General features: G+C 34.2%; 1 protein-coding gene across 3 annotated transcripts in view; it reads right to left on the minus strand.

Moving 5' to 3' along the window:
- The window catches only part of Cpne8 (copine 8), a 225,147-nt gene that overhangs the window by 53,338 nt on the left and 156,336 nt on the right, over positions 1 to 15,473 (minus strand). For all 3 annotated transcript variants that reach the window (XM_074083117.1, XM_074083118.1, XM_074083119.1), the window contains one exon: positions 6,091 to 6,166. In XM_074083117.1, the coding sequence (XP_073939218.1) occupies positions 6,091 to 6,166 (76 nt within the window). The remainder of the gene's footprint in view (positions 1 to 6,090; positions 6,167 to 15,473) is intronic.

Consider the following 15,473-nt stretch of genomic DNA (forward strand, 5'->3'; position numbering starts at 1 on the left):
TCTCGTTTACAAGTACTTTCAGTGTGACTTTTGGACAGTCATTTGGTTCAACTTCCCTGCAAAAATTTCTAGTCACCATCTTTTTTGTTAGTAAAATTCCTGTCATTCACTTTATATATTGATTACATATTTATTGTATCTTCTTCATTTGAAAGACCAATGAGCTAAATAATAATTGCTTTGTAGAAAAATCATGGGTTGCCGTGGGTGTGGTGGTATAGGATAATCCCGGCTGAGCAGGACAATAGGCAGTTCAAGGACAATTCCTCAGTCTCTAGAGTGCTGGAATTACAGACGTACCACCAAGCCCAGCTTTTTCTTCTTGTTTCTCTCTAAGAACCCAAGTTCTGAAAGCAAGAAATGCTTCTAAATGTAAAAATTATAGAAAATGCAAAGGGAACCATCTTGTTTGTAAAAAATCTGCTTATCAATAATTTGGAACCAAATACTTATACCACCTTATTTGTCTTGAAGTTTCTGATAGCATAAAAAAGGACATATATATCTCTCAGCAGCAAAAATGATCATAGTATGGTTCAATATATAATACAATAATTTGAAGTTTGTGTTTCCAGTTTAAAAAAAAACTGGGCAGGCACAAAGAAGAAAGAAAATGCATTCAGTTCAGCCCAAGAGTTGGACCTGTAAATATTAAAATCTAATCCATGAGTAAAACAAAGAAAGAAATGAAAGTTCGAGGTCAGCCTGAGCTAACACAGGAGATACTGTCTCAAAAAACCAAAAATAAAAGGTTGCTAAAGAAAAGTATAACTGGGAGATATAATTTTTATTTGTTAGAACAAATGCATTGTATCTACTGATCTACTTATTACTTCACAATATTCTTAGTTTGCACCAGGTACCCAATCCTGCATAGTAATTAGTAAAAGTCTGGTTTGTGGGCAAAAGACTGAAGTTTTTCTATTTGTTCCACTGCACTGCTGCAATGCATACAAGACACTGAGGGATAATGAGGATGAATGAGATCCACCAACCTATAAGGTAAATAAAATACAGGAGTGCCTTAAAACAGGATCCTTCAGGTCATCTCAATCGAAAATACAGTGAAAGCTTTTGGAAAGCAAAGAAAAGTGAAAAGAATGTATGAATAAGTGTTATCTGAGCTAATATTTATTAATCTAAACTATAACCCCAATAAAAAGAAATTGAATTGAACATTTTAAAGGAAAAAGAAATTGGCCCAGACTGGCAGGAGTAGAGGGCATATAAAAAGAGGAAAAGGTGGGTGGAAGCCTCTTAAGAAGACCCTCAACTAGGGCATGGCTCAAGTGGTAAAGAACTGGCCTCATAAACTCTAGGCCCTGAGTTCAACACATAGTACCACCTAAAAAATAAAAATAAAAAGATTCTCAAGGATATATTACTCAGTAGAATAGTGAATATACGAGTTGAGTTCAATCCCCAGAAGTGCTAAAAAAAAATTTTTTTTTAAATTCTCCATACTAGTTTAGGGAGTTTGGGCATTATTTTTTAATATTGACATTTAAATAGGAGAATGATATAACCATTCTATAGGATATAGTTTTAAAGAAAGAAAGTAGAAGAGTGTAGGCAACATTCAGGGTCCTAGTTTAAGCCACTGGTGCAAGAAATAATGCATTAAATACAGTAGTAACCATTGAGAAGGGCTCCCAAAAAAAATTCTGAACACAGAATAAATTGGATTTGGTAGGTGTGGGAAGTAAATATAAAATGCAAACTGAGTCGTGTACTCATTGGTTCATGGTATTATTTTTATTATTTATTGCAGCAAGTCCTGCTTGAGAGTATTTTATATGAAAAATCTTGCAATGGTCAGGATGTCAGCCATCATCACCACAATGACACATTTTCCACATGAAGTAAATGGTTATGGCATTAACTTGGAGAAGGATGTGTGGGAGAGAAAAGTCAGATTTGACCTTAAGGTATGACATATTCTCCCATTCCTCAGAATTATTGGAGGAGCACAGTACTGTGCAGTATGTGGAAAATCAGGAAATAACATGAATTCAACCAAAAGTTAAAAAGTAAGCTCAACAAATTTTCTTTTGAAAATTTATATTTTAGCATTTTGCTATCAAAATCATTCAGTCAGTATTAAGTGTTTTGTTTAGAAGAGAATGTTTATCCTGGATTTTAGAAGTGAACTTCCAGTAGAATTGCATAAGCAGTTTTCAAACAGTTCATATTAATCTTTTTGGCTTCTAGGACATCATCACTTACTATAGTCATGGGAATTATCTCAGATTATATGATTTTATGATTAAGTTATATAACGATTTGTCATCTAATCACACAGGACAGTTTCAACCACCAATAAAGCATCTGCTATAATGAAACAATAATACTGCAGTGATATAATATAAAAACATAGTAGCAATTATTACATATAAAATCACTACAAAATCAACTAGGGAAGCACTTTGGGAATAGGGGAGTAACAACCCCAGAATATGTGCTCCTCCAGAAAGATAATGAGAAATCAAAATCAAATTTTTCAAGAATCTGGAAAATCTCAAAGACTTGCACCAGTCTTGAGGAGCACTAACTCAAGAAAAATGGCTGAATCTCACTTTGTGGCATTTTAACTCACCCTGTATTCAGTGTCATTTTCCTCAGCTATGTAGTAATCAAAATGAGCCACACAGGCAATCACAGTAGCTGTGAAAAAATAGAAGTCTAAAAGCCACCAAATGGGACAGACTGGTTATGCAGTTCAGCAGAGGTGTCATTTCCAGAGAAATAATCATTAATCGACTTGTTTGAAAGCTCTCTGGAAAAGCCCCATTAACAGGGGTTGGAATATATTTGGCCTGACTCACTGGGAAAAGCCTTATCTCCAGGGCATTTATTGAAAATAGTCAGTGGTAATTATTTAAGAGCATATCTACCAAAGGTGAAGATACAAGGTTGGGTAAATAAGCTGATACAGAAACCAAAAGGGAAGGTGTAGGGAAATGAGATCTCTTTAGAGAGATTTTTAAAGCTCTGGCCCATTGCTGGTGACCTAGAAGACACACACTTGTGAAGCTAAGTGTTCAAGGCCAGGAAGGACATGAGGAAGCCCTGGTAGCTTTCCTGTAGTTGATCTCATTTACTCAAAGAGCAAGTAAAAGCTAAGGTACAGCTTTACACTGTTGGAGTATACATAAAAGCAACGTCCCACTGCACACAAATTCTGTCACATCATCTACTGGTCACTAAACTAACCAAGCAAAAATGTCTGTGGCCCACACAACAAAGGAAGCACACTTCACAGAATTAATCAGTGAGTGCCACTTAACCAATAGCAACAAACACAAACTCTGGGAAAAGTGGGGAATATGGCTGAGACGTATTTCTCCCAAATTCAGGCTTTGCCAATGTGATAGGGTTATAGGGTTAAGGAGGAGACATTTAAGAGATTCTTAGGTCAATGGTTGTACCTTCACGATTGGAAAGAGATTCTCCTTTCTCTATTGCATCTCCATCTCCCTCCAGGTAAAGCTTCACCAAGAAAGCCTTCACCAATGGTGGCACCTTGACCTCACACTTCACAACCCCCATAAATGTGAGAACAAAATTATGGTCTTCAGAAATTACCCTTTTTTAGGAATAATTAGGCTTTTCAGTAAGGGAAAATTGTTGAAGTTATCATTTGAAATTTAAAGTACAGAAATACAAAATGGACAGACAGTGGGGAATCTGATTTTGAGTGTTACTAATTATATTATTTGAAATTTCCAGCATCCAATCACAACAATAAGAAATACAAGATATGCAAAGAAGTAAGCAAGTATGGCCTATACATAGGAAAAAGCAGTCAGTAGAAATTGTCCTGGGGACTTGCAGATACAAGATTTAGTAGGCAGTCTTTAAATCAGTTACTATATACATATTCAAAGGACTAGAGAACTAAGACTAAAGAAACAAAGTCTCACCAAACAGAAACTATCAGCAAGTAAATTCTAAAGTACCAAATAGAAATTCACAACTTAACCAGAATACCTAAAATGAAAAATTCACAAAAGGGTTTCAAAAAACAATTAGGTAACAACAAAAACAAAAAATCAGTGATCTTGAAGATCCACTAAGATTTTCCATTGAGATTTTCTACTTTGAGTAACAAAAAGAAAAACAAACAGAGGTTAAGAAACCTGTGGGACACCATCAACCATAGCAATGTACTCCAATGGAGTAGAAAAAAGGGAGAAGAGACAAAACATGTGAAGAAGCAATGGTTGAAAACTCTCTTCCTTGCTTTGATCACTCTCTTGCATAACTGCAGAACATGAAGTTTCCAATGCCTGGGTCCAAGGCCGTCCACTGAATTTTTTCCTCCTGGAGTTGCTGATGATCTAACCAGGGTCTTGTGTAAGTGTTCTACCACTGAGCTACATTCTCAGTCCTTGGGTTTTTGACTATGGCCCAGGCTGGCCTCAAACTTGCAATACTCCTGCCTCAGCTTCCCAAATGCTATGATTACAGTCATGTACCACCAAGCCTGGCTTGTCCACTGAAATCTTAAAACTACAAGTGCATAGTAAGTAATATATGCCTGCCCCATGTGATATTCTTCTGATGGACTTCTGCTATTGATAGTACAATAAGAAAACATTTATATTTGAACTTAAGACACAAAAATATCTTTCCACAGTATTTAATTTAAAAAAATCCTTATTAAGCTTCTTTGTCATCTCATCAGATGACAATTAGTCATCTCATTAAAGCAAATTTGGTTGGACAAGAAAGAGTGGGAACTGACTGAAACCAAAAACATCAGGAAAGGATACGTAAGCTAAGATTAAAGTGGTTGATCTCTGCAGGGCTAGGTGGGGTCTAGTAGCAAAGGAGCCCTAAGTGCAAGGACAACCGATAAGCATATCTGCTCTGCCTCAGGTTCGAAGTTTGGCAGAGAAAGCAGACATTTAAATATGTGTCATATTTTACTTCTATTACCTCTGCAGAGTCTTAACATTCTTTCCTTGAAAGGCCCAGATAGAAGAAATTGATTTATTACTCCATCTTTGTCTTTAGATGTTTTCCTGGGCTGAGTTTAGCCCCTTTATAATAATTTCATAGTCCAATAAGTATACTACTATTTGGAGAAGAAATCAAGCTACACTAAATATATTTTATGTTTGCCTCTCCCATTACACACTGAATTCTTTATCCATCCTATCTGCACTCCCAGAATGGATGCAGATACTAACATAGCGCAATACAGAAGACACTTAATATTTTAATAAGTTAATGAATGAATGATGTATGAATAGGATGCAACTACTTTAGCCGAGTAAGAAAGTGATAAAAGGAAAATCCTCCATTCTCAAAAGAAGCCAACTTTAGTGTCATCTGGCAGGGAAGAGTTCCATTGTGGATTAAATATTGGATATTCTCTTTTGCTATCCACATACAACATATATTAAATTAAAAAATTATAGAGATTGTACAGATACCAAAGCTCAAGGATTAATAGTGCTAAAACATTCCATATGATAAACACAGATGTGGTGATTAACTGGCAAGGTGGTTTAAAACAAAACTAACTTTGGCATGCTTGCTTTGAAATTTGGATTTCATTAATGACTGTCTATTGTCCTGACATTCCTTTCAGTCTCGATCTAAAGAGCTAAGATGCCCAGGCATGCTAAGCAGACCATGCTCATTGTATATAACACTGTGCCCACACAAGTGAAATGCATACTTTAGGGTTTTTTTTATTATTATTAGGAAGTAGGTGGGGAGGAGGGTGGTAGGAAGGCAAAACGTAGAGGCTGAAGCTTAAGAAAAAATGAATGTGCATCCAGATTGAATATTTTTTAAATAAGAAAAAGTTTCATAGGCAAGAATTACAAATCTCAAAATAAACTGTGTGACTTGAAGGGAAATAGCATCATTTAATCTAGGAAATAAGTCAGTTTAATAAATGTATATATTCTTATATTTATATATATACCATATATGGAATTATATGCAAATTATATATCCATTATATATGTAAAACATATTGGTACTTACCCTTTTTCAATTATCCTTTGCAAAAATCCATACTTTTAAAGTATAAATATTAATGCAGAAAGAAACAGTACTGGAAATGTCTCTTACCTCATATACGTTGAATTGTGACTGGCCTCTAGAAAGTTCCCTGTAGCTTGTTGTAAATTCACCAATGAAATCATGACTAGAATTAAGGGGGAAAAGTACATAGAATTAACTTTCATAAGTTTGTCAATTATTTTTAAAATCTTAGAAAGGTATAGCTTAATCATTATGAGAAAAAGCCTACTGTCTTTAGGAACATAACAATATATTTTAAGAGACTGATAGATAATTTTATTATTCTTTAGCACAAAATTATAATACTTTAGTAACACTCAAATATTTAGTTTATCCTGCCAAAATTTAATATTTCAAACACATAAGTTTTAATAACTCAAGTCTCAAAAACACAGCTTATCTGTATTACTCAAATGATTAATTATTCACTTACTTGAACACACCCTACTGAGAAATTGGTGCAAAATACTGGAATTTGGTGCTATGGTGAACTGTAAGGCACCAGAAGAAAGCACAGATAATGAGAGTTGATGCAGTATTATAAATATAAGGGCCCTCACAGTAGCTATGTGGACCACAGAACTTAAAGTTGGTCCACTTGTTTTGCAACTGTGAGCTGTTCCTTGCCATTAAATGGATATTCCTACAAATCCTCTTCCTAGTGTGATGTTTAGTAGTAAGTCACTTAAAAGCCACAGACCTGATGACCAGTGACAAGCAATAAACAAGCAGTGTTTAACCAACCAAAATACAGGTTTCTAAAGATAAGATGTAGAAGAGAAAACATTTAGCTGATGTTCATTTAGTACAGTTTCCCCATAAGGAAATCTTTTTTTCATCATTTCAGATGCAGGCTCATTTTGACAACCAGCCCCCAAGTTCTCCATTATTAAAGATCTTACACACACATCCCCATGTTTTATATGGGGCATCCTCTTTAATCCATCTCAACCTTTTCTAGATTGAACTTTCAGAAACAGATTTACCCACATGAAAATGTAAAACACAAGAAGAATAAAGATTTTGATGTTTTTGTATTTATGAACACAAACCCCTTGAACTCTCTCCCTCAAGTTACACAGGGAAACTTACAAAGCAGTAGTTCAGTGATAGTACATGTCTTATGAAATCTGGTAACATGAGCTAAATCAGGATAAATGAAATAATTCTCTTCGACCTTCAGAAGTCCAAGTACATATCCATACTATCTTTCACTGAAACCTTAAAACTTTTTGAGTTACAGGGGCTCTGTTTAGAACCAGCCTTCCACTGTTGCTATGAAAACTTAGGATTCTTAAGCAGTAACTACTGAGATCAAAGTTTCTACTGAACATCTAAACACAAAACTTTGATGATAGGGTGAGCGAATCTTCTATAATGACAGCTTACTGCAGCAGTGGTGGGAGCCAAGTATGGAGACCTTGAGAAATGCCATATGGTAGTTTTCTGATTGTCCTAAGCTTACCCGTGTTTAGTTAGTTATTTAAATCTAATGAAGCTGTTAATTGTTAACATTCAATTTCTGCCACTTATCAAAAACTTGGTAAAGAATAGCAATATTTTCTGAGCTCAAATGAGTGAAATTAGTCAAACAAGTCGCAAGGACAGGAACATCTATTGGATATAGCCAGTCTCACAGAGTGGTAAATCTGGGTCCAATTGCATGGGCATGGTTTTCCAGACTGCACTTTAATATGCCCATGTTGAAGTCATTGTGGAACTTTCTGAGAAGTGGTTCTTTGATATTTGGCTGTCTCTCTCTTTCTGTATTTGTTATTCTTTACAAAATTGAGTAATGAACAACAGGATCCAATCTCTGGACTAGAAATGTGCTTGTGTTGCTGACTTGGGTTACTATTGTGAGAGATCTCTGTTCATCATAAAATGAAGTTTTGTCCTCTGCATTAGATGATAGAAAATTTAGAGTTCTAAGTTCTAATAACTAATTGTGGTCCATCTCTAGCAAAATATATCCTAGTAACATGTTATCCTCTGTATACTTCTCATATTTCTTAAACTAACACTTGCTTTACTTTCCTGACATAGTTTATTGTCTTATATGCATCTCTATAAGCTGACTCAGATCCCTTTCATAAGATAGGAAATAAGTAAATCGAACAATGAATATTTTCTCCCCATTTTGAATAACCAAGATGATTATTTTGAACAAAATGCTTAAGTTCCATGTACTATAAATCCAGTGCTATCCTTGTGATGTAAAGGAAACAATATATTAAGTGAGCCACAAGTTATATTTCAGCCTTCAAGACAACAGTTCTGTGAGGCAAAGAAAATTCAGCATCCAGAGAAATGAATGAGTAAGAAGTGAAGACTTGTCAAAGGTCATGAACATAAGACAGTAAGATAGCCAAGTCTAGATACTTAAGGGGTTTTGTTTCAAGAATAAAGAATATGGAGGAATAAGTGGGTAGATTCTCAAGTCAGTTTTGTTAAAGATTTCTTTGACTACATAGATACTTTAATAATTATTTCCATCCTTTGTAACCTGTCCTACTTCAAATACTGTATATTAAACCATAGGCAAGTACTTTAAAGAGAATATTAAAAGTGTTTTTACTGATTTATTCTCATAATTTATCTTTATCCTATCAACTAATCCTAGATTCTACCAAGATTAAAAGAAAATTGAACTTACTTTAATACTTTCATCTCTTCATGATGTTCAATACTACAATATTTTTCACTACATAGAGAAATACGATGGGAAGTATTTTGAAAATAAATCACAACCAACAATTTCCTTGTGATTCAATAATACTGTTCTGGTATTTCCTGTTAATTTAATTGTAACTAAACTAATTATTCTATGCTGTAAGTTCCATGGTCTCTGATTGCATTTACAAAGTAACATATACTCCAATGCCATTTAGCTAGTTTGTATCTGTTTACATGTCTATTTTCCATACTTTTAATAATGTATATGCAAAATCTGAGGGAATACATCTCTAGTTAGTAATCTCACTCTAGAAAACCTTGGGTAAAGTGATGAAAATGTTGACTGATCAGATGTACGCTCCATCAACAGAGGGCAAATAGTATGCTGTATAATCACACCGACACCTTAAGCCTAAAGTGCAGTGCATTAACACTGCCTGTCAGTCTCTCCTACTTTTAGTGTATTCTTCCTTCGCATCACTTGTCTCTTACTCTACAGCTTAGCTATTACGCCTCCAAGAAGCATTTCCTCCTTTGTACCCTTACTCTTTGCTCTCAAAAACCAAAATCCAAAACTACCAATGTTTCGATCATTATATTTCCCACATTACGTTATCCAAGTCTGTTTGTATATTTCTCCTAAATCATTCTAGACAATTAGAAAGTCATAAACTCACCTCAGTAGTTCTATTATGTACTTCAGTGGCTGGCACCCAATGTGTGCTGCTGAGTGTCACAATACTCAGGTTAACCATGAACCATGTTGTGATCCTACCTTGCCAGGAATATTACCAATTTTATCTCACATCAATTATATCCACTCCAAAAGAATGACACAAGTGCCAATCACACTAACTACTGTCTGTCTCCTAAAATCAACTCTCAGAGTAATGTCATGACTGTAATTATCCCACAGGTTATGCACACACACAGTCACATTAAAGGTATAGAATAAACTAAGGATTCTGCATATTTGTGACACTTCTGATTTATAATCAGAACACTTATTTTCCCAGCTATCATTTAAGAGTTTTGCACAGAATGTGAAAAAATGGAAAACGTGCACAACAAATCAATTTCTCCACTGTCATGTGGTGTTGAGTTCATATGTCAACTTCAGGATCATTTTAGCTTCACCAGAAAATGAAAGGCAATGCCTGCTTTTCTATTTGTAATATAAACCCACAGAATTAATTTGATTCTTTCTGTGAAAGGTGCTTAAATTTTTAAAAGATGCTACTAGAATACATTCTAATTACAAATATGATTCCAGACACCTTTATAAGTACTCAATAAAGAAGCTTTAATCAAAACCATTTCTGAAGCTATACTAGGTTTATGAATCAATATTTGATGTATTATGTTATTTTGGAGTTGACACATGCATGTGCTGACATTGTCCTGATGCAAGGATGCTTAATTCATCAGGCATTCTCTTTGGGAGTATACCATATTATGATTTGCCCCAGGTGTACATTGAAGATATCTCAAATGAAGATTTATAAGCAAATTGTATATGAAAAATAATTTCCTGACTGTGGATGTTGAAAAGGTTTTGGCACAAAAACTGTGATGATTGTCCCCACGGGAACAAGAGCCTCAGTTTGTGTCACCTCCATTTATACTTCAGTGTAGTGATTTCTCACATTTTCCTGTCTTTACTAATCTGTTCCAGTCCCAGCAAGTATAGTGAGGTTTTCAAACATGGCAAGAATTTCAAAATTGAGCAGTGATGGAAAAGACAGAGCCTTTTACTTAAAAGGCTTAGTAATAGTGACCTTAATTGGATGCATAGGTTGTAGGCATGCCTACTATTGAAACCTGGATTTGCAGAAAGAAGGACACATGCCTCTTCCAGGGGTAAAATCAGTTCTGCGCTGTAAGTACAAAACACCATGGACTTGACTGCCAGAGCTGTCTTCAAAAGTTCAGATAATTACTTACCTGCTTTCCCCAACTTTGCTAATTTTCTTTGCTTTCTTTTTAGTCATAACTCTTTAACTCTTAAGACATTGTTAACAGCCTTCTTTACCAATTCCTCAAAAAATGTAGCTCCATATAAAAATGTCAGCACTGCTTGACTCAGTATTTTATTTATAACTTCCTGAAATTCTGATGGAGAATCTGTTTCCTAAAAACAGTCCAGAAATATGACCTTGAAGTATTCCTATACTATGAGCTGGTCTATGTCTTACTCTGCAGATCCAGCATGAGTCTTAACTGCCCCAGTAAACACAAATTGTAAGTGTGTTCTGACAAAAGTAATTTTTCTTCAGAAATTATGTTTTTACTGGTAGAATTTATTATGTATAATATGTATACATAAATATAAAAGCATTTAATGTAGAAGTCATCGTTTATCTTCAGCTTTGAGGAAACTGTGATTGCAGGAGGCTCACAGTTTCCTTGTCCCACTGTGGACAGCAGTACAATAGTACTTTGGGGCCTCCCTGGGAAACAGAAATAGGTAATCACTCTCACATATTAGGGCAGCAGGAGAACAAAGCTAATTTTATTGATTTTATCCACACCTGCTCTTTAATCCACTTTTAATGCAGGCAAAATTATTTAAAGATATACTTTATACATATAAATATAATACACATAAACGTATGATATTACAATTATTGTTTGTGGTTTATATAAAGTTATATAAAATATTTGTAGAATCATAAATTTTAATGTTCATACTTTATCTATTATAATTATTAACTATTTTGTTTATGAATTTCTCAGTTATTTGTTATGTCTACACAAAGACTTGAACAAGCCACAATTTCGAAGATGAAAAGAATGTTTTTAATTGGTTTATATTGGTATAACAAAATGATAAATGCTCTAACTTAGAAAATGTTATATATGATTTTATCACATTTATTCCTATAACTACTCTTAATTTTTAAAGAAACAGCCTATGAAAAATTTTAAGTGTATTTATAATGTTATGTTATGAAACTACATGTGTGTCTATTAACATAATTTGAACTTTACACATAAAAGCTAACTTTTAAATATAACTCCCCCTTTGGTTATTTTCCCATTACCTATAATATGCTTAATGTACCAAAATATTGTCAAGCAAAAAATTGTATTATAATACCTTGCAAAGATGATTTAGGATAAAAAGGTATCATTTCATGGTTGTGTATCTAATTTAAATATAAAACGTGCACTTTTCATTTTAGTTGCTAACAAAGGGAAAAAAAAAGAAATGTAGAGAAAAAAGCACAAGGAAAACAACAAAATCCAACAAGATACTCTCTCTCTCCTTCTCTCTCTCTCTCACACAATTTCTAGAACACAAAACTTCCAGCCTGAAGCAGCAAAACTGGGCAAGTTGTGCCCAAGGGTACGGTGTTTCAAAAGCAAACAGTCCTACAGTCATGCCAGAGCTGCCAATAGATGTCATAAGTGTTCTAGCTCCCTCACCATCCTTGCGTGTGGAGCCGGCTACCAGTTTCCTTGCTCCCTCTGGCCACCGGTCTCCATACTGTCCATTATCTTCCTGACAGACTGAGGGACTCCAAAAAGGGCAACAGGGACCAACTGCAAAGGGTAAGTCACAAAGAGGAGGAAATTAAAGTAAATTTAGTAGTGAAATTCTCTCAAACCTGTGGGGGAATATGTGCTTTGGAAAGCATCCTTTAATCAGTGTCAAGGATTCAGGCTTAATAGACTCACATACCAAAAAAGATATGTCTACCAATAATTAAGTGATGTGAGCTGTTGCTATTGTCATTATTGCTCAGTATGGATAGACATCTCAGATCACTTAAGTTCCAAAAGCAGTTGTCCCACCTCTCACCAATTTTCCTACTTAATTTACAATAAAAAAATCAAGTAGTTCACAAATGTTAATTTTATGTTATGCTCTGAAGACAAAGCATTGCTAGTCTAAAATATATGTTATAAATTTTAAACATCCTTCTTTGATGAAATTTTATACTTAAAGCTGACACATTTCACATAGCTGTGACTCTAATCCTTGATATAGATCTCATTTGCAACTCAGAACACTCAGATTCGAAAGAATTTTCAACCACTAGGGGATTGTGCACTTATTTTTATGTTAACATGAATATAACAACTCCTTATTACCACTCCGAATTTATAAGAATTTTTGAATTATTATATCTTTACTTTCTTACCACTTGAAATGAAAATTATATCTTTAAACTACTTATGGATAAACAAGCTTGCTAGATATTTTGAGAGGCTTAAATAATTTGTTGTGTGGCTTTTGAGCAGTGTTAATTTTATGAAAACGATTTAAACAATATAAATATATTCAACGCATTTAAGTGTGGAAATAGTACTGCTCACCTCATAAAAGATTTTTTGTTAGAAATCTAACTACATTACATATCTTTTAACTGAATGGAACTCAATGAGACTATGAAGCAGAATTTCAGAATTCCAGAAATCCCTTGAGAAACAATTCTATGACTTAAAAATACTGAATGTGCTAGTGCTCAGGTGGGTCAAACTGGATTATATCTGTGTGTGGAACTTCCTTTTAAATAATAAGCATAGTAGAAAATTGGTAATTAAATTAGAAATCTGAATTTTCCAGTGGAAATAAAAAAATATACATATAACCCAATAAAAATAATATCTAGTTATTGGCCCTCCCTTTGGGTTCTTCTGACTTTGGGTTATTCATTAGGTTTTCTAGTAACATTTTTATCCCTCTAAACCATAAAATTCACTTCAAGAAAGTTAAGATCATGCATTAAGGCTCTGGATTTGATCCATAGCCCCCAAAAAATAAAAAAGAAAAATATTAAGATGGTTAATCTGTCTTGGGTTCTTTGAAAAAAGGTAGGATCTTAGAAAATGGCTATAAATGCAGCCCTCATCATAATACATGTCAAAATTAATTTTAGAGATTAGGTTACACATTTAAACACATGTGTTCCAATGACTTGATTCATAAGGAATATGCTCTAAAATATACAGAAGTGGTATACGATCTAAGGTAGATATAGCAGATATGGTTTACTCTTTCTACACACTAAAACTCATATTTCATACCTTTAAGAAATACAGCACTCAGGAGCTGTGTGAAACAACTGACTTCACAGAGGTATTGTGAATCTGTGAAGACTCAAATGTAAATATATTTTCTCGATACAGCAAGAAAAATTATAATTTTTAATTCACTTTAAAGACCATAGAACAAATGGCACATCAGAAATTTCTTCTTGTTTAGTATGTTTATTTTATTCTATATAAAACACAAATATATATCCTAAACCATAAGTTAAGAATTTCGTAGTATCTCTATACTAACACTATAATCATAGAAAAATACTAGTAAAATCAACTACATAAATACTAGAATCTATAAAAATTCATCCCTTCATGTTTATGCTTATTTCTAGTGTATATTATGATGGAAGTTTAGAATACTTAATTTCTGAAGGAACTTGTCTGAATAATTCTGTAACACTCCTTAGCATAGAACAATGATAATCATTCTGTATTTAATTTATATATGATTTACCAGAAAATCGAAAGCCCAGGATATCTTGACATCTTAAAAGAACATTATATCATAAATACTAGTCATAGAAAAACTTATAATAATAAAGCCCTTCAAGTTCTTTTAAACTCCTATTTGTTAGTCAGAAAGCAGATACTGAATGTTTCTTCTAAACTAAAATCTACTGCAGAATAATTACATTAAATATGTTTAGTGTAGACAAGGAATTAGGGCAAGGGACAAAAGGTATGCATAGTTAAAACAATCCCAGCTCCAGTTATGTCCCTGTGGGTCATTATCTCAGTCCTTATCTTGGAAGAGGTTCCAGAATTGTTATCACTTGCTCTGGGGGAAGCTCTGATGTTCCCTTCCTTTGGGCCAGTTTCCTCTGTCTCTCCTTGCAAACATGGATAAGTCCTGTCCTTCCTGGATTGCAAGGCAACTGTAAGGTGAATGGCTTAGACAAAGACAGATGCAAAATTGAGGCAGGGATGCCAAGCTTTTCTTCCAAATAAGGAGTTAGTGCTCTTTAGCAAAAGCAGTTTAAGCACCTGTTACAATTTGACTATAGCAGGAATAAATAGCTAGAACATGTTTCGTTATTTGCTCAGGTTTTCTCTACTGTCATCATCAAATGCTAAAAGTCAGGAACTCATGCTCCCAAGGAGAGATTTTGAACCTCTGGATGTCATGTACCATTTTCCCTACACTAAGAAGCAAAGGATGGTGGGAGATACAGCAATGCTGAGGGCAGTTAGGACCTCTTGGAAGATGCAGCAATTTGCTTCAAAAGCCAATGAATACCTAACAGTCTTGTAAAATGAACAAGTCATTTGCAAATTCTGAGCCTTAATTTTCACGTATCTAGGAGGAAAAGATGAACAATAATATTTCTCACTGGGGTATTTTTGAGGTCTAAGGAACATGTAAAACTACTTGGACTATAAAATTAAACTTAAGAATCTGTTGTGAATGATCGTGAAATTGGCTTATCAAGCTGTTCTGTAAAATCAGTCTATATAGCATGAACACCACTTTGCAATAGTATCTTTCCCATCTCCTCTGTCTCTTTTTCTATTTCTCTCTTTTTTCTCTCTCTGCAATTTCAGTAGACTATTCAAATTATTACAAAATGAAAGCATTTGGCAAATTCATGGCTAGTGAACTTTTCACTTACTATAGTTTAGTGAGCTGTGTTGTTTTCCAGGACTTAGTTGTTGCTGTCCTTGCTTTATGTGTGTTTAGAACACTGTTAAGTCAGTGGAAAATA

Source organism: Castor canadensis, chromosome 8 (assembly GCF_047511655.1).
Source record: "Castor canadensis chromosome 8, mCasCan1.hap1v2, whole genome shotgun sequence".
NCBI classification, from domain to species: domain Eukaryota; kingdom Metazoa; phylum Chordata; class Mammalia; order Rodentia; family Castoridae; genus Castor; species Castor canadensis.